The sequence below is a fragment of the Cyrtonyx montezumae genome, unplaced genomic scaffold (genome assembly GCF_038088225.1).
Source record: "Cyrtonyx montezumae isolate F1298 unplaced genomic scaffold, pur_monq_1.0 scaffold_18, whole genome shotgun sequence".
Lineage (NCBI taxonomy): Eukaryota > Metazoa > Chordata > Aves > Galliformes > Odontophoridae > Cyrtonyx > Cyrtonyx montezumae.
Window position 1 is genome coordinate 7601046 of NW_027071914.1, and position 25362 is coordinate 7626407.

Consider the following 25362-nt stretch of genomic DNA (forward strand, 5'->3'; position numbering starts at 1 on the left):
TAAATAGGAGATTTGCCATAACCACAGTGGGACCAGAGAAGACTCAAAATGGAGTCCTGGAACACGACCTTCCTATCTTTGCTCACTGAACGGGGAGGTATTTCATCTAACCACAGGCCACATCCATCACTATTGCCTTAATCTGAGAATACACATTTAAGGAAACAAAAGGAAATGGCTCTCCCTTGGGACCTAACATTGTTAAATTGTCCCTAAGTGTTTTTAGTACATCTCTTCATGGTTTGTTCTGCTTCAAGCTATACAAAAATGTCACTAAAATTCTTAAGAAGAAAAGTTGCAGCTGGAGGAAAGAGCAAATACCAGTTTTCACACTTTATACCACTTCACGTAAAAAAAAAAAATCAGTCATTAGTTTCATGATTCATCCTTTGTTGCAAGAGATGAAACTTCCAATCATGTCCTTGAGGATATGCTCTAGAATTATGTCGCGTGCTTTGTTACTGAGCTTCAAACTATTAATGACAGTGGAATTCTAACTCTGCTGCATTGTTTTAATACTTTCTCTTTTTACTTAAGGGGCAAAGTAAGAAACTCTGTAAGGGCAATACTATTTTCTAAGTGTGCTGAAACAAGCAAGGGCTCAGCATATTTGTCTTTAAGCTGGGTTTTGGTCCTCCAGCGGTCAGTGCTCTTTTGTGCTCTGTTCATGGCACTGTTTATGAGGGATTTGGAGGGATTTATGAGTGTTGCTTTTATAAATCAGATCTTCTGGTAGCCTGTATGTTTTTCAGGACATTTACTAATGTGCTGAAATGTAGATTGTGAGCTCTCATCATTGCTGGTATTTTCAAACTTTCAAAATAGAACATGGTGAAGTGTAGAGGAATTCACAACTGTTGATAATAAGGGAATCATGGCAAGAAAGCAACTGCAGAGAGTCAAGAACATCCTAGGAGTTGCAACATTAAACTTAACTGCCATGAGTGTTTTATTTTAAAATTGACATTGTGGTGAGGAAACCTGGCTGGATTCCAGTTCTGCAGCAATAGGTGCAAGTACTTAAATTGTTGCGAAATTACTTTATTTTTTGACATTGTTTTCCATTTTTAAAGTGCTAATGTACAGTGAAGTACAACAACAATCAGAATGTTACAGGCAAAATCAGCAGCAGCTAGTGCCCTGCAGAGGTACAAACAACACTGTACAACTGCATTGCTCACTTCCACTCTCAGGCATCCAAACATGCAGCTAGCACACATGTACACACAAACTTTCGCACACATTTCCCTTGCCCACCCCTATATTTTTACATTCTTTCTATATACATGTGTGTTTGGCTGCTCTACAGCACTACCACAATAGCTGAATAATTGGCTGTGCACTTTCCTGGGTTTATCCAGCCTCTTCTCTGCATTCCATATTTGTTTCAGTAGCCTCCTTGGCAATTTATTAGGAATATGGTTAGCCTCTAGATTTTGCCCTTCTTGTGACTGTGATCTGCCTGTTCCTCATTGGCTTCCTACTTGTGCCATACCAAGAAACTGCACTGGTCCATTTCTTCACCTAGGATAACTATCAGAGGTTAGTGTATGATGAGAACAGCATCTGTGCCGACTCATTAGAATCCATTCATTCCAGCATGATGTTTGCTCTACAGTCAGTTTTACCATTCATTGTGTCACAGATGCCTTCGTGGTCCTCATTGCTGGAGGCTTGGCTGCTAGCAGCAATATGTCCATTGCGCTCTGTTAGGAGGTTGAAGGTAAAGAATTGGCATGGGTCCTTTTGCCTGCTGCCTTCTTGTAAGGGACTCAGGAAAGAGCTGGGGTTTTTCCATTCCTGGAATGTACACATTTCCATATGTGGGTGAGTGATTTTGCTCAAGTAGCCAGGGCTGGGAGATGCTGAAGATAATGTCCTCTGACTGCCACTTAGGAAACTCCCGCTGTCTTCCAGGGAGTCCTTCCGAGGGTGTTCAAAGGAGCCCCGATTCCAGTTCCTGTAGCTGTAGGCCCACCACCCCAACTGCTTTCGACGGTGGCATTGACATTTTAGAATCTGTATGAAAGCTCTCTTGAACTCTTTGCTTGAGCAAGGGTAGATGATTGGATTCAAGCAGCTGTTAAAGTAGCCAAGCCAAAAAATCACCTTGAAGATTATTTCAGGGGGCTTCAGAGCTGAAAACAGAGATCCTGTCCAGAAGAAACAAGCAGAGACATTATCTGAGATAACTGATTTACCTGTCTAAGAAAGGTAAACGTCCTGTCAGGTCAATGTTAGAATCTGCTAAAAGTCCTTAATATGTGCTGCTTTCAGTTTTGGTCTTTTGATAATAAGGTGTTATTAATGTTATTTTTAAAGCTAATATCCCCCATCCAAAAGCCAAAGAAGCACATATTTAATGTAGAATTAAAACAAAGAGGAGTCTTTGTTGCTATATGTATGTCTGTTGCACTAACTTATTGTATACCAGTGAAAGATCAAACACCCATGATCAAAACTACTGCACAGTGCACACATGGAATAAGGTCATGCCTTCTTCAAAGAGCTATTAAATGTCACCTTCTGAAGAAAAAGATCTAAATGTTTCCAGGCTTTTCAGAAGGAGCGTGCTCAGACATAATTTATCACTTATAATACATTCTTTTGCAGCTCATAAACATTACCCAATTTAGCTAGATTATTAGTAGGCTACAAACCTATTGAAACCAGAAGTAAATTTTGGTAGGTGACATATCCCAGGCAATCATAAAAACAGTGTTCATCAAAGAAAGATTATTTTATGAATACTTTCTATTTTGTTCACAACTAAATAGCATCAATACAGAGGATGCCCAAATGAAAAAATTATAATGGGAAATAAACTTCATGTACTTGTAGCATTAAAAAGATGGAACCGAGCAACAAAATTTAGTAAATGGATCTCTATAAAAGAATGTTGGTTTGTTTGTTGGGTTTTGTTTTAAGCAGAACAGGCATTCAACAGTTGTCCAGCTGGGAAAACACCTTTCTGTCTGACTAAAGTAATTGAAGAGCAGTGGTTCATAGAGCATCCTCCTTTCAAGAACTACAGTTAGATTTTTAGAGTTGTTTCATGTGGAAGATGATGCTCAAACAAGAATGTCACATCTCTGAGAAGAGCAACCTTTTACACTGGATTTCAGATTCCCTGCGCTGTGAAAGCAGCTAAGTCAGCTGTGACTGTTTTAGTGGAGAGGAGTGTGTTTCTCAGCATGTTTCCTATCTCATCGCACTGTAGAGGCCATGGGTTGGGCCTCTAAACTATGCAAAAGCATTTCTCAGTGACTTGGTTAAATAGCTCTTATGTGTCAGAGCAGATACTGCTGATTATGTCAAAGACAATTCTGGCCTGGTGCTCACTACAGGGATTTGGGTCTCTTCAGCTCACAAGGAAGCCAGAAGGAGTTAAGTACATTGTTTATCAGGTGGCCACTGACCTCCTCCATCAGTGTGTCCATTGATATGTGATCTGGCTCTGAAGATAAAATCAGGTACCCCTCACTTGGGTAACAGAAACCAGGAGAGATCCTATGAATTCAGAATAATAGCTTTCAAAAATACAAAATATTATTAAGAAAGTTTGCTGACAAATTTTGTGAAATTCCCTAGGGACAATTAAAATAAGCTAAGCCATAGAGATGAAAACTGTTAACCAGTGCAGATAAGAAGGTGATTGTTTAATCTTACACATTAACCAAATGCAACCATATTCTGTAAAAACAAAGAGACCAGATAGGGGAAAAAAGTAATAAATGGAGTACTGGAAAATGGCTTATCTTTGTAAGCTGCTGAAAGGAATATTTGTTCCTTAAGAAAAAAAAAGGTAAGGAGCTTACATCTATTTTACAGTAATCTGTTTTTCAAATGTCATTCGAAAAAAATGGCAGCAGATTATTTTCAGCAGCTGCAGCAAGCATTTTCAAAGGTCTTTTATGTTAAAGGGCAGCAACACAAAAGAGTAGAGAATTTCTCCACAATAACCCAGACTGACAGAGGCATCTTGTTTTCAGTCCTGATTCTAGAAAAATTGCTGAGCTCTGATTGATCTTTTAGAGGTGATCGTGACCAAAGCTGAGTCATTAGCAGATAAAATTTGGGAATGCATCAGTTTGGAAAGCTGTGTGGTGGTGTAATTTAAGAATAAGGATCAGTATTAGGTTACAATGGGAGGAAAATTCTGAAGTTAAGAAATTTGGGAATAAATTTGGAGAAGTTAACAATCATGAGACACTACTTCATTCTCTTCTTTTTCCTAGCTCTGAAAACAGCACAATGGAAATCTGCTCATTTAAATTATAAAGAAACTATTAAATTAAGTTTTGACAAGGTGAGGAAGAAATATGCTCTTCTGAACAAGGGATGTTAGTTTGATATAAAAAAAGCCATTTACTTATAGACTGTTTTGTTAATTTCTCTTCAATCTGGTGTATTAAAGCTGGATGGAATTCTTAACTCTTCTACACTTTCTCATATATGTGTATGTGTACGAATACATATATATAGGTATATGCACTGCTCTGAAGGCAGATGAACTTCCACTATGAATTTTGTCTGTGACATAATGTGCTGTTACATCCTAGTTTTTGGTAGGGCTTTTTCTCCCAAAACTCAGGTGGTAGGTGATTTCAAGAAGTCCCCAGCAATAAGAGAGGTTACTGCAATCCAAGTGAGAGTAAATTCTTAGGTGTGAGCATGCTTTACTTGCTGTCAGATAGCACATCTCATCTGTCAGTCATCCTGACTATAACATGCTCTTGATTTTGCCAGTGGGCAGTCTCAGCTGGAGGAAAGTAAAAGCAATCAGCTGAAGGGCATGGGCTAAGTAGTTTTCACCAGGAAAAAAAAGTCTTTGTTCTGCCAGAAGTGACACCATGAGATCTGGCACGACTCTTAACCACTAGAACACACAGTGGGTGGTACACTCGATTCAAAAAGTGTTTTTGATGGTTCTACTGCCTTTCTACTTCCAAAAGCAAAAGCAGAATGCAAGAATATTTCCTGAGATTAACAGAATCTAATTGATCCATATGATAAAATGCTTTGCTGACACTGTGGAAGCTAAATGCAATGGCTACATGAACTCTGCAAAACCCCACCTATGAAGGGATCCATGGCTAATGAATAGGACCACTAGTGAAGCTTGTAGATTCATTGAAAGACAGTAGGATTGTAATACATCATAGAGAATAAGAAGAGCCAAGAGAAAACTGAACAGTTAGGCTTCAATATAAAAATACTCTGCAAAGAGGAAGTAAATGAAATTGGAAGTTTCCCGTGTCCACTGTGGCTAGTATAGGAAGCTCAGATATTTCAATTGCAGCAAGATAAATTGGGAAGTACATTCAAACTATTGTATTGTATAAATTCAACACAGGAAGATTCTGGAACATACCACCTAAGAAAGGTATAAAATTTCAACCCTGAAGGCTCTTAAAAACAGAGTAGACATACATCTACTGATCTGTGTACAGCTGATCCAGCCTTTGGATTCAGGGATGCCCTGTGTGACCTCTTCAGATCCTTTCTAGTCCTACTTACTCTGATTGATTCTGCAGGCTATAACTTTGCTCATCAGGAAAACTTTATGGCTTAAATTTTGGCAAGCCAGCAGAGTTTTGCATTTGCAGCGCTGGAATCTCACTGACACTGTAATCTTAGATACTCTCAGTAAATATATCCACTATTTAGGTTGAGGATTAACTGTCAGAAAAATGGAATGTCCGACTGATACTTCTTTGGGCATTTATTCTCTTCAGGGTTTTAGAAAGTTTCTGAGATTTTGTGTTCAGTTCCTTCTCAATGGATGAAATCCCAGACTGAGTTTTCTACAGAGAGAGAAAGGATGCACTAAATCATTCAGAAGCTGATTTAGTTGAAAGTAGCTATATGTGCCATGTACTTGTAAATAAATTTTAATTTGGTTACTGCTATACAAAGCTCCACTGCCTTTCACAGTATAAAGGTATGAAAAATATTTGATTAATTTGTATATTTTTAAGATTACTCTTTTTCCTACAAGATTCTTGGAATTAACAACAATATCTTTTATTTAACTGCACATATGTTTTTACCTTGAAATTAACCTGCCAGAAGCAAACAACAGTGGGCTATTTTGGTATCTTGATAAAATGGGAAAGTTAAGCCTACTAGACACATTCTCTAAACATTAAATTAATATTTCCTTCTCTAATCTCCAACTATTTTCCCATCACAGTCTGATAAACAGATTAAATATTTCCCTGTACTGATTTAGATTGCTTTTCAAAATGGTTGGAAAATATTGCGTATGATTATCTCCTCAGTGATTTATTTGTGATGGGAGTAGTCAGAGTGACTCTTCTTCTCTAAATTGTCTCCCTCCTGATGTTTCATGTTTAACAGCTTCTCTCAAAGGGAATGTAAGTTTCTATCCTCTTATTTTGCTGTGCTACACACTGTGATTTATTAAACACAGCACCACAATCTTACCTCTGATTGTGCCTTTTACCTCAATGAAGTTTTTGCAAAGCCTGTGCGCAGCAGAAGGACAGAACAGAAAATATTTCAGAAACTCAATCAATTTGACCAGGTTTTATTGTATTTTGACCATTAACTTAACCAGCTTTGCTCAGCGGGCTTGACAGAACTATTCTGTTTGGAAATATACTGAGCAAAAGCAAATATCATGGAAAGAAATTAAAAAGCATTTTATTTAATAAAACCTAATTTTGTTTAGGGTCTGACTGTTTCTTCATAATGAATGCTTTATTATACAGGAAGTAAGTAAAGCACCCTCAATGACGTTAGGGAACATCATGGGAAACAATTTGGTGTATTAGTTGTCTTCACACATTCTGCAGAATAACTGGCCAGAACATCACTGTGCTTTTAAAATTCAGAGCCCACTGGAGTCAGTGGGAGTACCTGAAAGTCTTTGTAAGGACTCATAAGGGGTTTAGTGTAGCTTGGAACAGTCTCTAAATTAACAAGTTGAGCAGCAGGAAAATCTTCTGGACTGGTTTATTCACAATAGCCTTAATAAAGGAACACTCTTCACTTAAGCAAGTTTTGATGTAGCCCTCTACAGAGGTGAAACACACATACACACATATGGAAATACACATACATACTGCTCTTTCATATTCTTTCCTGCTCTGTTATTTTTCTTCCATCTAAATATCTGCTCTGTTGCTACCTCTCTCACTGGTCTCTACATGGGTACAGAAAGGAGTGTGGGAAAGTTAAGACCTTCTATTTAAGGATCCTTAATGTAATATTTGGCAAGGTTATGTTGAACGTGTAGTACACAGGACATGTTTCAGTTTCCACTTCCATGTTATGGAAGAAAAATTAGACCAGCCAATGTAACCAACCAACCATTCATCCCCTCAAACTACTTGCAGGAGAAGGGAGAAAACCCGCTACTCCAGTTGTGTCAGGTGATCAAGTACTGTAGTAATTATCTGGAGTTTAAGTTTTAAAATAATGTTGATGAACTAAAGAAAAACTTTTGCCTTTGATCTCTGTGCCATTGCACCCTGTGTGCTACTTCCAGCCACACAGAGGAAGTAAACAACTGTGGATAGTGACCAACAGTTGTTTGTGACAGCAGACAGTCATTTGTGATGTATCCCTGGGTGCAATTATATTTCCTCTATTCATCCCTCATGCAAAGAATATATATTAATATATTTATACTTGGGAACAAAAGCCAAGTTGTTAGAATTACAGAATTATTGCACTGGGGAAGAATTTAATGGCGTCTTGTGTGCAGCCTTTGAGCTCAAGGGAGGATCAACGCTACGTTAGCTGTCCTGAAGCCTTCCCTTCTCCAGGCTGAAGAAGCTGCATTCCTTCAGCCTCTCCTCACACAGTGTACTCAACCCTGTGATATCCTTGGTTACCTCCACTGAACTTCAGTTTATCATTGCCTTCCCTGTAAGACAGCTTCCCACATGGCTGCGCTATTCCAGACGTTGTCTAATGAGTGTTTAATAAAAGGACATACTTGCTTCCCTCCAACTACATACTGACTCTGTTCCTGTGGTACGACCCAAAATGCTGCCACCTTAGATACAGCTGTCTGAGTATTTTTACATCCTGCGTTAACGTTTGTGTGAGTAATCTTCATGGGAGAGAATATTCTGTATTCAAGCATGTCATTCATTTATTATTTGCACCTACAGGGAGCAAAATGTTTAATTATTTATATTAATCCAAAATTAACCACATTCTCCTAAGCTATCCGCCTTCTCTTTAATGCCTCTCAGGTTTTTCTTTTTCCATGGTGACATGTTCACTTCTCAGTTATTTCCTTTCTTCATTTCTAAATACTTAATTTTCCTCTCATGTCTCATTTAGTTTTAAACTCCAGCAGCTACTCTCTTTTGTAATTGCTTTTTGTTGCGGTAATTGACATTCTATTAATTAAGCACTTATTGTTATTAAGTTATCTTTGATATAAATTAAGTCTTTCAATTACTCAGAATTATCAGTTGTGTTCAGAAGAAGATATTTGATACTTAGATTAGATAATGGTTGGACATTTGAGGAAGAGTACTGTGAAGTTTTTAGAGTTAAGGAAAGGAAGTCTCTCTGGGTACGTTTTGGGTTATCAGGTGCTGTGCTTTCTATCAGTTAATGAAAACTCATATTTCAAAAATTCTAAATCTGGTTCCACTTAGGGTGAGGGCCAACCTGGGGTAAGTGCATGTTCTTGTTTACTGGAATAAATACTGCATTTGTTTTTATTGAAACTGAATGGTCTGTAGTTAAGTGCTATGCTGTGTGTCTATTGATATTCTGTAAGAGCAGATGAGCTACAATAAAATATGTTGTGGAACAGCAATGCAGCAGAAAGAAAGCATCACTGCACAGGTTTTTATTGTTATTTTAATCTTAAAGAAAAGCCATAACATTTGAAACTTTGGAATTTTTGTTATCAAATTGGCTGAGGTAACCTTGGAAGACAAACACATCCTTCCTTATTCAGAGGAGAGAATTATTCCATTTTGCTACAGCATGGAGCCATATGGCTGGAGTTAAATCTGACTTTTTCCATGTTCTCCAGAAGGTAGAAAATGCCAGTATTTTAAAAATTGTGTCATGTGTAAAACTGCAAAATACAAATGATAGGGTGTGAAATCTGAAACTTGAGGGACAGGAATCATCGTGAATATCAATCCCTGTCTGTTCTCAAGAAGATAACTTCTGCAAAAGTGATTATCATTTAACAATAAATTTGTTTTATGATGAAAATCTGCCTTCCTTTGAAAAATGCCTTTCCCTGATGCAGTCGATGGCTGCAGATGGCCTGGCTGGGAACCACCACTGCTCCGCTGCAGTTCCTGCCGTGGCTCCTGCTGGTGGCTGTTAGTGGCTGAATTACCACCACTTCTTAATGAACAGGGGAAGCTCCAGTGCTACGTGTGGATAGCTGGTAACATTCTCCCCATAAAAACAATAAGCTGTGTTTGACCTCAGTTGTTATGAGTTTACGGAATGTCGGAAGGATTTTATTCTTGTGTTTAAGCTTCTTGTGGTCTTTTTTACCACTTGCAGAGCCAAGTCAGCATGCCAAGGTTTTAAAGCTAATTGGGTTTCTCAAGCTCCTGATTTCTTTCCTTCCAGCATTCAGTGTCTGTTTACATTCCCTAGGACTTATTTAATATAGAAAAAAGAACCCCTGTTTACAAACAGCAGAGGACAAAACAGAGACTGGCTATAAAATTAAGAGCTGATCAAGCTGGGAGAGCCCGCAGCTTTCTGGGGGAAAGGGTTAGGATAACAGTGAAAAAAAAAAAAAAAAAGAACTTGAGGAATAGGAATAGCATCCAAAAACAACAGAATAAAATTTACTAAAGAAAATGAAAGAGAGTTAAATTATAACTACCACAAGCCAGTAATGACAGTAAGAATTTGTGTGTCTTTTGTGCACACTGGTGTCTCTTTGGGTTGCTTCAGGATGTGTATTAACGAAATTCCTTAATTCTTGCCCATCTAAGTCCTGATCCTAAACAAACAAGTTCTTAAGCAGGTAAATTAAAGTAGCAGTCATACATGACTGCCAAATGTAATAATAAAAAAAAATTTATGAAATGTTAATGAACAAGAGAAAAACCTCAGGAAAACATTTTCCTTTGTGTCCTATAGATTGGGAAAGGATAGTTTCTGTTTTCTTACACTAATTAAAATCCACAATTTCTCACCATCCATCTCTGATAAAGGATGTCTCATATTTCAGGTGAACAAACCATTCCCACAAGACTTGCATTCACAATGGCTCAAATCTGAGATACTCTTTGTAGGCTCCAAAAAATAGAGTTTTATCTAGAGTGATCAAAACCAGATCTTTCCTTCCCTTAAAGCTTTGTTGATGGGAATTGTAGTACAGGTAAGAATCAGATCTTTTTACTAATACCTAGGGTTGTTGCACCTTCTCATTTTACAAGCAACTGCAATGGGGTGTAACTGTATTTGCATTTTTAGAAGACAGTGCTTATGTATTTAACCACACAGCTACTAATGTTGGCACTGCTGGCAATGCAGGATTCTCTGAGGTTTGCAGTTTTTCTAAGATCATGTCCAGAGATCCTGCTCTGGTCGGAAGTCCACAAGTGCCCTTTCTGCAGCCTCATACAGAAGATGCTGCTGTTGCTTAAATCATAGAGAGCTGAAAGCTGTTTTTAATAACATAGGGTGCAACAGACTATTTGCAAGTTGGTATTTGTTAAAGGTATAAAAAAGTTAAAAAGGAGCTTACTTTTCCCAGCCCAAAAAGAAAAAGGAAATCTGTAGTTTAAAAAACAAAAGAGAATCAAATAAAACCAATAGAGCAAAGCTAGCTCGTGCCTTATCTATAGCTGTCCTGTTAGCAAAAATTCTGAGTATGTCTTAAATAACAAAATATAGAGATATGATACTTGGAAAATATACATGATTTGAAAAAAAACATCAAGCACACACTTGAATTTTTGACAGAAATTCTCTATGTCCTTGTATATTGGTCTATCCCTTCTCAGTTCAGAGTACTTGTGATGGCTTACACTGCAGAGAGAATTAACTTTGTTACAAAATGTGTTCCCCATGCATAAAAACTAAATTCAAGACCTAGTTTAGGAAGAAACTCACTCAGTACTCTAAAATTGACAGTAAGGACAGAGATAGTATATTCTTGTTATTAGTAATTTGTCCAAAAGAGATACAGACTTTTGTAGCTGCTAACTAGAAATAACATTTTGCAATGATTTAGCTGATTAGAGATGTCTAGAAAAGACAACCCATGTCTGCTGACATTTCATATGTTATATGTAAATATGTTCAATTACTAGGCATACTGTAGAGACTTTTTCTCCCCTTCTCACTTTTGAATTATAACTGAGGCAATCTGTCTTGGACATCACCAACATCAGGATTCTAGCAGGGATTTGAATAACACATCTATAAAGATACTTCCATTAGATTTTCTCCTTTGTTATTTAGTGACTGATCCTTACTGCTTTCAGTTTTATAGATATCACTTGAAAGCCCATGAAAATAGTTCTAGGTCTTGCAATGGGCTATAGAGCAGAACTTTAGTGAAGATAACAAAAGAAACATGATTTTTTGTTCCTGACTTTATTTCACAGATCAGTGCACTAAAGAACATACAGCTGATGTCCTTAGAACTGCATGCAGAAGTATAACTTTATTCAGTGCTTTCTTAATGACTACCAACCTGAACAATGGCACGTGTTTGCAGATTCCTAAGGCATGAGGCCCTTGTGTCTCCTGCTTTGCTGGATACTGAAAGCTATGTCCCCTCTGGAATGATCAATTCTCTTCTGTCTTTGGTTTCAATAATTCGGAGATTTCCTGTTGCTGCCTACTGACTCAGTCCTGATGCTTCTTTTTTTCCCTTGGAACATTCTGATTCAGTAAAGGACATTATTTGGGTGTGGTTTGTGTGCCTGGAAACCAGAGTATCTTTTTCTGCTATTTCCATTAAAGGTCACTGGTGTGTAACCACAGCATTTATTTTTTCTTTCCAAGGGGCAGATATGGTTTTATGGGAACAGTATCAGGATGCTTGCTGTCTGTGCTCCTATATTATGGGTGATTGCAACCTTGTACTTGAGGAACCTTTCACACTTGAGACAGAAGGATGCTGCCGTCCCTGAAGCTCAATAGTCACATGTGGATTTCTTTGTATTCGAGTTTTTCTGCATTTGCTTTGCACGTTTACTTTCCTGACTAAATTTCTCTATATTCCTCTGACCTGCAAATCAAAGGTTGCAAAAGAAGTGCCCAATCCTTCAGAATTTGTGCAGTTTTGGCTGCATTGATAAAACACACTTTTTTCTAAAAAGTAGTGATCTGTAAGTACTTGGCAGTTCTAGGTTAATGGTTGAATGGTTGATGATCTTGGAGGTCTTTTCTGACCTAAAGGATTCTATGACTCTATGGTTCTAAGTAACTGCTAATTGGGATCCTTTGGATACAGTTTACTTTTGCACAGAAGAGTCAAACCAGGACTTAAGGTAGGCTATTCTAGTGTAGTAGAATGTATCTAAACTAGTTCTCCTTGTGTGGCAAAACACCCTGTACAGGCCAAGAAATGCTCATATGTTATTTAGTCTTAGAAGAGTTGGCTAAAAAGTAGGAGGAGCAGTTTCCTGCTGTCATCAGTATAACTGAGCATTGTTCCAAAAGTTAGAGCTGCAATATGGACAGAGGGTCAGATTGCAATATGTACCATTAATTTCTCACAGTTCTTTATGACTATTATCTAACATCTAGAGTGTAAGGCTATTTAGAAAGTGGAAGGTGAGGCAAGACCAAAATGAGATGGAAGACAAACCAGGCTTGAAGCCTGGCAGAAAGCAGAACTCAGTAGCAGTAACAGCGGGGGACCTAATGGCTTGAAGTGCTTCCCATGGGAAACTTAGCAACCTAATTTGGTATTCTAGTACAGAGATGCAGAGGTTGGCCTGACGTAACATAAATCTACATACTGTACTTTAATAACATTTTATTTTAAGAATCATTTTGTATTGGCTGACCAATTAGCATGCAGAAGATTTTTATGTTCTTTTTTATTATAGAGAGGTTTCAAAAACTTAATATATAAGGGTAGCCAAAATAGTTGTACCTTTGTTATGGGGCTCTTGGGATCTTATACCACAGGCAGTTAAGTTACAAGAAGTTTGCTTCTGAATTTAGTGGGTAATATAACAGACTTTGTGGGAGCAGGGGGGAGTTAGGCTCTGAACTTGGAAGAGAATAGTGCTCTGCCAATCTCTACTGGACTCAAGCAGTAGGCTGGGGAAGTTGATATGCTTTGGTGAAGGTAGTGGAGATGGTAGGGTAGTGTGCATATGTGTGTTATGTGAGGTGTACAGCTGGGAGAAGACTGGCAAGCCCTGTCTCATGCCTCATTTAATAAGGAGGAGACTGAAGTTTTTTCTGGTAGCCAAGGGAAAACGTGTTCTGTCATTTTGGATACATTTTCTAAATGAAGTTATTGGAATAAAATTGGATCTTCCTTTGTTTAAAGGAGGAAGCTTTAATGCATATAGCTGCAGGACTCTGGTCTTTAGATAAAAATCATTGATTTTAGTTAACATTTTTAGCAGTGCATTTTTAGTGTAGCTCTGATGGCCAAGAAAGGATTTATATGAGGGCAAAGAAAAGAAAGATTTATTTAAAAAAATGCAAGATATTTACTCTTCACAGCTGAGTCACTGAACTTATACTACAAAAAGATGTCTCAGAGACAGATATGTGTTCAGTTTATTTTTTATGCAGTACCAGAAATAATTCTGGGTGGCAAGGTGAAAATTTACAAAGCCATGAAGCATTTATAAATGAGCACCATGGGGCTATTCTGTAGCTCTGTTTCTATCTGGAAGGAATATCTGGAATGAGAAACAATTTTCTCACATTATAAGAAGTTTTGCTGCGTCATCAAGTGCTTCTTTATGCTGATAGTTTCACAGTGCTCAACATCTCATGGTGTCTGTGCTGATTCCTCTCTGTGGCTGTATGCAGAACTCTGTCAGGGAGCTTTCTTTGCAAAGCCTTGTGATTCTTGCTTGAAAATCACCCTCTGTTGTGGAATGTTTATTCAAGCAATATCCATGCTTTCAACATCACATCAGTTCCCAGCATATATCTGCCATCTGATGCAATAATCCTTTGTCTGGGATATCAAAATGAGTAGCTGTATATATTAATGTGCCATGACCAAACAATTACGATTTTGGCTGGGCAACTAGAGGAACATCTGGGGATGGTTCTGATACAAGGAAAGCTCCTCTACATATAAACAGATTTACTAACTCATAATTTTAGAGTTTTGCAGAAGTGAGGATTACTGACTTATCAGATATGTTGCAGCTAAATCACTCAGAAGTTCAGAGCTACTCTGCTAACACCATTGTGCGGGCACTGTATTACTCAGTGAAACAGGGCTCAAATGTTAAAGATGTAGATGTGAATGTATGATTTAGATTGATTTTGTGAACATAAGGCACGAAGAATACAGGCTGATGAAGAAGCCTTCCACTACAGTGAAGGTAAATGCTCAGTCTGGAATCAGAAGCAGAAGGGACATTGTTTGTTTGCACTGATGGGGGAGTAGATTGGGATTAGAGCAGTCCAGGGTACCTGTGGAGAATTTTAGATCATTGCTACAGCTTGGATTCTACATTTGCCTATCACTGAAATGGATTCTATATCACTGTGTGCTTTTCATAAGGATTCTTAATAACTTTTCCTTTATGTTCGTAACTTAAAGACCAAAAAATAAAACAATAATAATTAAAAAAAAGATTTCTGTTATAAAAAGTGCAGCACACAGCAAGCTCCTTAGGAAGCTCTCCATTGCTCTGCCCAGTACTCAAATTAGGAATGACTGAATTATGCATTTTGGGAAAAAGTCTTTTCTCCACCAGCTTTTGTGAACAATGATTAGTCATCCCTAACACCATGAATAAACAGACACAAAAAGTACATTAATGCACGAGTACACAGACATGAAAAGTACAAGACTCTGCAGTGTCCTAAGTAAATACATAAATAAAAAAATAAATAAACGAAAAGTCAGGGACAAGGACTGAAAACTGCAGTATTCCTCATCAGCAACACGAAAAGTACCACCTGTTTAAATATATTTGGATATTTTGTTGGATACTATGCGTACCTTTTTTTTTCCCTTCCTGCAGTAGCAGTGTTTTTTTTTTCCGACTGCGCCAGCAGTGCTAAGATGCTAATTATTTTTTCACTGTTCTAGTATTAACTGTAACAACAGCAACTCTGCCTGACCCACAGCTCTGTGAGGCACCAGGAGCTCACAGTTCTGAAGTGAGCATGTTGGGAGTCAGTGGCACCCAAGCTGTGCTGGGTCAGAGCCGACAGCAGCAGGTCACCCTTCAGCCTGCCAGGCACTGCTGCCAACATGCATCTTGCTGGGGTGGCTCTCTTCCTCACTGATGGCTTGGACACAAGTGAGATGAGAGATAAATAAGAGGTAAAATCATAGTGTGACAAGCTATAAATTCTCCACTCATGTGTCATAAGCAGTCACTCAAACCTCCTAGTAAAGACCAGGACTTTTACAATAACCTCTCAAAGGGAAAACTGACTACCCTTCCAGGAAACTTAATTGTTTGTCATACTTGATTGTACCCTATGACCAAAATGGTTTTAATGGACTAGTTTACATCTGTGTTTGCTGAATAACACCAGTAGCAGTACTAGTGCTGGCTTCGGCTAGCTAATGATGTGCTCATGCTTGCTTTTTATTCCCAAAGTTCCTTCAATAGTTCAGAATCAAAGAGAAAATGCTAACCTACTTTATAAGGAGATCAAGACCTACTACATATCCAGAGCTGCTTCTGGTAACAAATGGTAAAAAATTTCTATCCACTTAGGAATGTATTTCTGCAATAGTTGAAAAACTTGTTCTATGTTGTAAACTTTCTTTAAGAGACAGCACAGGACTTAAACTTTAGAAGCCATGGAGAACTTTGTTCACAATTTTTTTCTCTTTGGAAATGTGACATGCTCAGCCTTAGCTTTACGTACATCATGAAGACTTTTCAGCTTTAGATACACTAAGCTAGAGGCAACAAGGTTACACTTCAACAGCTTCAGCATATGTCTTGCAGTAGGGATTTTTATCTAAATGATATTACATCTCCACTGATATTATAATTTTAAAACAAATCATCAGGACCATACTCTTGAACTCGGTTTAGTTTGCTTCAAGTCTCTGAAAGTATTCACTTGCCACATAATCAGGAATGTTTTGGTAGGGTAAGTAAGTAAACATGAATACAGAATGTTAATAAGGGCTTCTTCTCCCTTTTTTATTCCATCTCTTTCTATATGTAGTCTGACAGTTTGTCTGTGTCTCAGAGGAGTGAATTTTGAACAGGTACTTTCGAAATCATAGTAATTCAATATTAACGGTCTTGAAATGTCCCTCTGGTGCTAGAATTGAAGACAGTGCAAGCAGATTTCATAAGGATTTAAATGCAGTGCACTGTTAAGGCTGAACTGAATGCTTTAATAATATTTTGAAGTTTTAATTTGCTGTCACAAATGCACATGACAATCTACTGGAATGCCTGAACTAAGACCTATTGAGACCAAAGGGAACATTTCTGCAGAGTTCAGTGGGTTTCAAGAATATATTTTTGGGATTTGATCAGTGAAATCTGAACTGAGGACTAGAACTCTTTCTGCTTCCTAAAGCTCAGAAGAGTTTTGCACCTCATCTTTTGGTTGGGCCCATTTTCACTTAAGAACTTTGTAATATCTGAAGACTTTCTATTTTACGGTCTGAACTCTAACAGTAACTGAAACAAGAAAGTTTCAAGGCTGAAATGAATTATTATTTTTTCTTTTCTGTCCAGTGTTTTGTTACAGCTTCCTATACAAGTTCATTCAGTCTAAACAAAACCCACAAGAGAGATTTTCTATATAAACTCTGACAGCATTATCCCTTTATGTGACATCACTGAGGAGAGCTCAGATGAGCAGACTTAATGCAGCCTGCACACTTTGCAAAGCTGCAGCATGAGCCTTTGAAAAAAGCCAACATCAGAAGTAAATTACTTTCACTTCCCACCCTTTCATCTGTTCACTGCAGTTCTCAAAATGGTATGTACTTATCATTCATCTGATTGTTTTCGGTGGGATTTTTGTAGTAAACAACTGTTTCTTCCTCTCCCTCCCCACAATCCCTTGGTTACCCACTTACCTAGTGGCAGAACAATGAAGAAAGGTAGCCAGCACAAGATAAACATGCCAACCACAATTCCCAGTGTCTTGGCTGCCTTCTTTTCTCTAGAGAATTTTAAAAGTTTCAGAGCTAAGGAGTTCCTGGAATTGTGACCCTTGGATTTGTTGCTGTTTAACGTGTCCTCATGAATGTTCCTGTAATGGATCCGTAACGTCAGCTCCTTGGAGTTGGACATCTCTTTCACAACCCCAGCTTCCAAACTTTTAGTAGTCCTTTTGGCCACTATGTAGACCCGACAGTACATCACTAGGATGACGATTAAAGGAATGTAAAATGACCCCAAGGAAGAAAACAGAGCATAGAATGGTTCTTCAGTGATACGGCACTCTTTATCATCCTTGGGTGCTGGTTCTTTCCAGCCCAAAAGAGGCCCAATAGAAATTACCATGGAAAGGATCCAGACACCTAGCAGAGCTAGAATTGCTCTTCTTCTTGTTACCAAAGTTGGATACTGGAGAGAATAACGTACTCCTATATATCTATCTATGGAGATTGCACATAGACTTAAAATAGAAGCTGTACAGCAGAGCACATCAACTGCTGCCCAGATATCACAAAATATCCTCCCCAGAACCCAGTAGCCAAGAATTTCCAGCGTAGCAGAGAACGGAAGGACAGTAAAACTCAGCAACAAATCTGCAATTGCAAGGTTAATTATGAAATAGTTTGTAGGGATTCTTAAATGTCTATTGCAAGCAACAGAGAGAATTACCAAAATATTACCTATAATAGCAAAGAGTATAAAGGCACCTAGGATAAGCCCCACAGTTATCGCCCTACTGATATCCAAGGTAGGTGAATCCAGGTGGCTCGTTGTCTCATTGGAGTTGTTTGCAGAAAGATTGCCACTATTTAATGCAGACACTTTCAAATATCCAAGTATTGATGAATTGGAGTTCTCACCAAGGTTGGTAGTCATCTTAAAAATAATTATCCATAGCAGGTTATGATTGGATCCTGTGTGCAACATGCAGATGGTTGAGTTCAGTTGGAAGTTTCTCTACCCAAGAAGTTGCTGCAAAGCCCCGGCCAGTTTGGGACTGAGAACTCATCTCTCCAGCAAGCTGTTAGCTTTCAGCACGTAAAACTTGCACAGCGTGAAGTCCTCTGAAGCCTGTCAGAAATAATAGCCTGTTCAAACTCGCTTAATTTCTCACATCAACTCGTTTAAACCCAAATTAGCAGGCGGAAGTCTTGGCTGGATCTCGAAAGTAGCTGTTTTGATCGTGACGTCTCTGAAATAAAAGACAGGTTTACTGTTTTCCCTTGTGCATTTGCGGTTCTGCTGGAAGGATGCCCCTGTCTAGCTGCTGTGACATGCGTCTCCGAGAGGGGTTTGTCAGCATTTAGGAGCTCTGCGGGAGCCGGCTGCCTGCGCTCACTGTGCCGCTGACATCACGGGGCGGCCCCGGCGCAGCGCTAGAGGGCAATGCGGTTCAGGTTAAAGCTTCCCCATCAGCGCCTGAACGCTGAGCAAATGGAACGTAGCAGTCTTAATTAAAGCATTTGCAATATAGAAATTTGGATTGAAAACCTTAAAAACATAAAAAAAAAATAATTAAAAAAACAACCACGGTTTCATTATCTGAGGAAAATACAGTCTGGGGGATGGGATGAAAAAGGCAATTTTGGTGCAAAATGGTGTAGCACCTTTTGCCTTCCACCCACCAAACGAAGGTCTTTGAGTTTATTTTGTAATCAAAGTGAATCACATAATATTTTAGAGAATAATTTCCCACTTTGTAATGAGAAATAGATATGTTCCAAAAATCTCTATTCTATTCCTAAATTCAATATTTAATGATGACATAGACATGTACATGGCATAGTTTGTTTCAAATGGTACGCTTCTCACTAAAATAGACAAAGTAGCAGAATATCAAAACTCTAGTAAGATATTTGTGTTTATTCTGTATTCCTGAACACCAGACACAGCTGTGGCTTCATCTGTTTTCTGACTAGATAACTTCAGTAAAAACAAATATAATGTGAATCCCAGCCTTGAACAGATCTCAACATCCTTAACCACAGCCAAAGTGAAGTATTTAGTCATTTTTCAACATATTCTTAATGCTAAAGTGTCTTCTTTGCAAGGACTGTGAGATCACTGAGGCAGGGCCTGTTGTTCAGTCATGACAGCCCTGGGAATACCTGTAGTAACCTATAAGAAAAAAACCAAGTGATTTATATTTTGCCACTGCTAATAGCATTATAATACTGGAAAACATATGTAGCTTTTTGGTCACTAAATGGGGAGAAATATAGATCTTTATAGCCTGGTACTGTTAACAACAAGAAGTAAAAGATTAGTTGAACATTTAACTGCCAAAATGCTGTTCTTAGCTTTCTGCCATCAGATTATATTTTACAGCTGTTGTCTGAAGTGCTCTGGGTTACTGTATATTGATTTTCCTGTTACAAAATGTACTGTGTTTAAAATGAAAGGTTAATTCTTAATAAGGCAGCTATGGCTGAAAGTTGCAGCTGAGTGCTGGTTTTAAAGGACAAATCATGTAAACAAAAACTCTGGCTGGATTTTATTTGAGGAATATATGGCAGATGTTTGCATAACCATTTTCAACAGCAGTGACTATAGCAAAGCACTATCACTTGGAAACTTTTCTTTGAAATATTTACAAGAATGACATGATAACATGCCAGGGAGTCACTGAAGAGAAGAGGAACAAACACGCAGCTTATGAGCTAACCTCAGCTTTTCTGTCTCTGCGAGACAGAGTTTTCATTGCTAATGAAAGCAGTTAGCAGCCTTGATTTTAGACATGCATCATTTGCACTTATCCATTCTCTCTGGACTCCACCTGACCTCTCTGTTTCATTTGTGATTTCTGATTTCGTTTCTCTGCCTTGTTTGTTTAAACTGTAAATTCCTCGAGCTGAGGGGCTTGCTCCCATTGTGAAGGTGTAATCACAGCTGGCTGAGTACTGCTCTCAGCGCAGACATAGTAGTACAGAGGGCTGCAGGAGCAGCTGATTGAGTAACAGTGTCCCAGTGGGATCATACAACCTGCAGTCATATTCCTGTTCTTGGTACTCGAGTGAACTTGATTAGAGCTGATTAGGACTACGCAGGTGATAATCCTACTTAGGGGTTAGACACAGGCCAAGTGTATAAGCAATAAGAAGGAATCTTCATTTCTCCAAGCTCAACGTTTTGTCTTTTGTCATGTAAGAAGGTACCACCACTGCAAAATGGGTAGAAGTTGGAGAAGAAAAGATCAGTGTGGGTGTAAACTGGATTGGTGCAGTTTTTAAGCTGGCAACATGAGACATGCCCAGCCTAAACGACACAATGGAGGGGCCTGTAACTTCTCTTGGGCTTTGGCTGCACTACATTAGGATTTTGTAGTCCTGAGGAACCAGATCCTTCCATAGTCTTTCAACAGTCGGTTCCAACTTGCTGGCATGGACCAGAGCACCATGCCAACAGCAGTGTCAGGAAAGGGCAGAAGGAAAGGGGTTAGGGATTCTAACTGGTAATGCTTGGACTAAAACACATTTCTTGGCTCAGTATTTGCTGGCAGGAGTACTGGGGTCAGTCTTACTCATGCTGCTTTTCTTTCCTCTAAAGGTGAAACAACACACAGGAAAGTCCTTTTCTAGGGAAAAAAAAAAAGAAAAAAAAAGTGGAAGATAAAGCTATTGCACCTCTCTTATGACCCTATTGAGAAATTTGATGGTTTTTTGCATCTCTGTTTACCAATCTGTGTAATAACATACTGGCTGAATAGTCATGAGGCTCAGTTGATTAATGTTTGCAAATTGCTTTGAGATCTTCAGTGGCAGGTGCTATAATACAATACAGTGTATCAAAAGCCAGAAATGAGTGTTAACTATTTGCCTGCCTGTAGATAAATAACAGAACAGGTACTGTGTGGGATAAACTTTTTCTGCTGAGGTCATTGTAGCACTTCAAGATAGTGCGTATCCAGACATATGATAAGAAAATAGTAGATCATATTCATTGCAGAACTGTTTTCATTCAGATTATTTATAATTTTCAGTGAAGGAGTACATTTAATAACCTGGAGGTCTTACTCAGTATTATTTCAATAATGCACAGCAAGACAAGATGCCCTTTGGCTGTTCATTGTTCTTCTGGAAGGCTGCTGAAGCACCTAAGGACTGGATACAGTACGTATGTTTGAGGAAACATGGAGAACAGCTTCATATATTCTCGCAGTAGTCTTAAATTTGAAATATGCTTCAAAAATATATTCTATTGTATCAGTCAAATGATGCTGTTGTCATAGCTCAGTTTTGTGATGAGCTGCATTCATTTTATTCTTTTATGAATTGATGTTAAAAGGATGTTAAAAGGCATTTTGATCTGAGTTTGGAAACGCAGCAAAAGCATTTCCAGAGCACTTTTGCAACAGCAGTGAATAACAATACAACTTGCTCCTAATTGGGCACAAGGAACCATATGGGCCAACAGAGAATTTAATTGAGTATACCTACAAAGAGTTTCATATAATTTATCTTAATTCTTTGATTCAGTTGGAAACCTGCGACTGAAGAAAAATAAGGCTATATAGTGCCAGAAATTCATGCTGGATTGAGTAGTGTTGTGAATATGCTATCATTTGATGTAAATGGTCTTGCTGTGTCAGTGCAAACCAGAAAACCTTCCCCCCATGAAAGAGGTATGAAAACAAGAAGCAATGAGGAGAGCGGTGCATGCAGCTGCTGAAGCAATATGCTTCTTTGCCACTGTCTCTGATAATAAACCTTTCCTGAAAAGTGGAGTGAGGAAGTGAGGAAAGGTCATTTCATTTATTTATTTATTTATTTATTTATTTTTCGTTTTATGTGTATACGTAGGCTTGTGTAACGCATTAGATGTATCTTTTCTGACTGTTTGGCCCTAGATTACTTGCTGCATGATATATTTTCTTTGTAGATGATGTCAGTCATTAAAAATCTTTTAATAAAAAAGATGAACATCTCGGCTGTTTTCACTAGAAATCTCAGTGTTAGTCAGATAGATACACTTGTTTGATTACTTGCTTTATTAGTTGTCAGTGAGCTTCCAGTCTTTCTGCACAAAAACTCCTTCTGAAGTCTTTTTTTTTTTTTTTTTCTCTTTTATTCTTTTTCCTGTCACTATCCCTGGAGTATACTTAAAATTCTCCCTGGGATCCACAGTATTTATTTCTTTGATTTCTAATACAGTTGATTAGCAAATCTTTGTCCTTTATAAACTTTTCAGCTTAGCCAGAGGAGTGCAAAATTCCCTTTGACATAGAAAATGTGCAAGGTCATAGTTCATTGCATTTCATAGTTAACAGAAGCAAGTTTCATTTCAGTGAGTGCATACAGACCTCAGACCTCAGGAAAGGATACATTTCTGTGACAAGGAGTGTAAAAAGTGCATTTAAAGTGCTAACTTTCCAGTTGTCCTGTAATGATACTTAAAAAGTTATTTCTGATGGTCTCCATTTCTGATGGAGCGATTCTGAAGTCCACCAAAATTACTGATAACTGATATAGCCCCATCTCAGAAAAGACTTGATGAGGGTGATGTCAGTTGAACCTTTGTAGGCAGAGGGTAAAGGCTACGTGGTTACAGCCAAACACCAGGATTCCGTTTTGTTTCTCTGTGTTCCAACATAGTATCACTGTAGCATCCAGTCAGCACAGATGACTGCAAGCTTTTCCATCTTGCCCCAAACAAGAGGAAACAGTTGTAATGAAGTGCTACAGCTGAGACTCTTTTGCCTCTCCTTTTGTGATTTATCTGTACTATACCCTCATTCAGCCTCTCTACCCTCATGATTTGATCATCTGGTCCATCACTACTTACTCTCTTTTAACACCTGCCTTCTGCTCCCTGGAGCTGGGAAGAAAGAAGGGGACAGAGCACTTGTACTCAGAAGATGACATCTGTCACTTTCCTGCAGCTCTGCCCTGTACACTTTCCAGCTACAAAAATGAACACCACGCATCCAATAGCTCCACTGAGCAGCTACAAAAAGGCTCCTTCTGACTGCTTGAACTAGGTCATTGGGTTGCTGACCTTCAAAAATTCCTCACTGCTTCTCCCTGCTCCATGGTAATATGTGTGTCTTCCCAGGAAAGAACTAAAACAGCTGCAGAAGTAACTAGAGACAAATATCACCAGCATAAGAGGAAAAAGTGAGAACTTGTGAAGTCTGGACTTTTCTTTATGATCTGCTGGGAAGCTGGCATAAGGAATAAAATTTCCTTGTTATTTATCAAATCTTATCTCTTATCATATCACAATGACAACTTCTTTCTTGCTTTTTGTTACAATGAGATGAACAGTGGAACAAAACAGGGTTCTGTCCTGTAACATCTTCTATTGTAAAAAACAACAAAACAAGTTTATATAGGAACAACCACTCATGGTTTTTCTATAAATTGCTGGTCTTTTATTAAGCATTTTCAGCCATTGGCATTGAAGAATAGCACATTTCTGAGAGCATCAGAAGAAATTCTTGTGGAGAAAGAAAATTTCATTTTATGGAGCCTCCTTTGACCTTTTGTATGGTGGCTGTGATCCCATAAACTATGGGGAGATTGCAGATAATATTAGCTGACAAGTTGTTCTGACAAACCACAATGCAGTAAAAAGATCCAACCAAACAGAAAAAAACCCAAACAAACCATACTAAGTTACTCATATAAAACATAAGATATCTTTTCTAAAAGAAGAAAAAGCCATACTGCTGTATTTGATGATATGCAGGACTATAGTATTATACTCATTTTTTTTATGCAAAATAGTGAGAAACTGTCATAGATTATTAATGTAGAGGTGGTTGCAAAAATATCCTGTGCTCAGTGAGCTGATGTGATGGAACAGCCCTGCACCATATGCTTTGCTACTGTACTTGTACAGTGTGTAGTCTTAATTGGATTCTTCTGTTCTTCTCTTATCTAGAAATTGCACTGTTACACTGCAGCACGTCTAACCAGAACAACATGAATTGAAGCCATAAATGTAGAAAGAGAAACAGAAACTTTGCAATGGATTTTCTTCAGTTACATGTATAGATGATAGCAGTTGTTAACTACACCTTGAAATTAGAAGGAAAATGTGTGTTAGGCTTGGAAATCCATCTCTAATTCCATGAGACTATTATTTAGAAGCTTATTCCCCTATCTGATACAATCTAAGAATATTCAGCTGTCAGTGGTGAGTGGCTTCACTGTCAGAAGCCATTTTCACAGGAATCAAACTTTACATAAAGTGAACAGCACTGTTTAAGGCCATGGACTTGTTCATGGAGAATCCTGGTTAATTGCCAAGTGCTCCCTGTAATGAATTTCTACTAATGTTTGATGCTTTCACTCATCAGAAATCCTGTTTCTTTTCTTTCTCATCTTTTATTCTTCCTTAACGGTCACATTTTCCCTCAGTTCTGGCTATGACCTTTAAAACTATGTTTAGATACTTCTATAAACCTATTGTCTTGTTAAGAAAGAATTGATCTAAGCTCCAGCAGTCTAAAAATTACATACCACAGTTTGCTTTGGCTCAGGTGTCTAGAGGATGCCCAGATGATAAGTCAATGCCAGCTCATGACAGACATCCCATGGCACGCAGGTGACCAGACAGCCTGGGCCATCTGAGGGACTCACACTTGAAATGAAACATGACAGCTAGTACAAAATGAATGATTCTGTCTTTGGTGGGTGTTAGAAAATAGACCAGTAGCAAAAGTGTGCTGATTGGGCATGGCTGGCTTTTGCATCTCTACAGAATGATAACCTGCACAGAAACCACACAAAACAAAATGGAAATCCCTTAAAATGTTGTGCTGAAAGTGTATGAGGAAAGAGGATTTCTTCCTGACTCTAGAACTAGAGATGAGTCCTAAGCCTTTGTGAAATCTAACATGTCAATCTTTTAGAATTTTAATCCAATTAGAGGATGCTTATGGGAACCAGATGAGTTTTCCTGTTTTGCATGGGCTGCTAGTCTGTTGAGCCCAGCAGTGGTGCAGCCCTGGTAGCTGCACAAGGTCACTGTTTCTCCCAGAAAGGCTTTTTAGCCTGAACCCTGACCTCCATGAGAAGGGAAATGACAAGTTCTCCTGAAAGAATCCTTTCCTATCCATCTACCTCAT

General features: G+C 38.4%; 1 protein-coding gene across 2 annotated transcripts in view; it reads right to left on the reverse strand.

The window, feature by feature from the left end:
- Positions 1–1020: 1020 nt before the first annotated feature.
- The window catches only part of ADRA1B (adrenoceptor alpha 1B), a 29809-nt gene continuing 5467 nt past the window's right edge, over positions 1021–25362 (reverse strand). The window contains exons 2-3 of one of the 2 annotated variants that reach the window (XM_065734526.1): positions 17207–18483; positions 1021–2153 (exon numbers count right to left, since the gene is read on the reverse strand). In XM_065734526.1, coding sequence (XP_065590598.1) covers positions 1591–2153; positions 17207–18218 — 1575 coding nt within the window. In that variant the 5' untranslated portion in view covers positions 18219–18483 and the 3' untranslated portion in view covers positions 1021–1590. Of the gene's footprint in view, positions 2154–17206; positions 18582–25362 lie in introns of those variants that run through there. The other variant, XM_065734525.1, reaches the window with a different exon arrangement.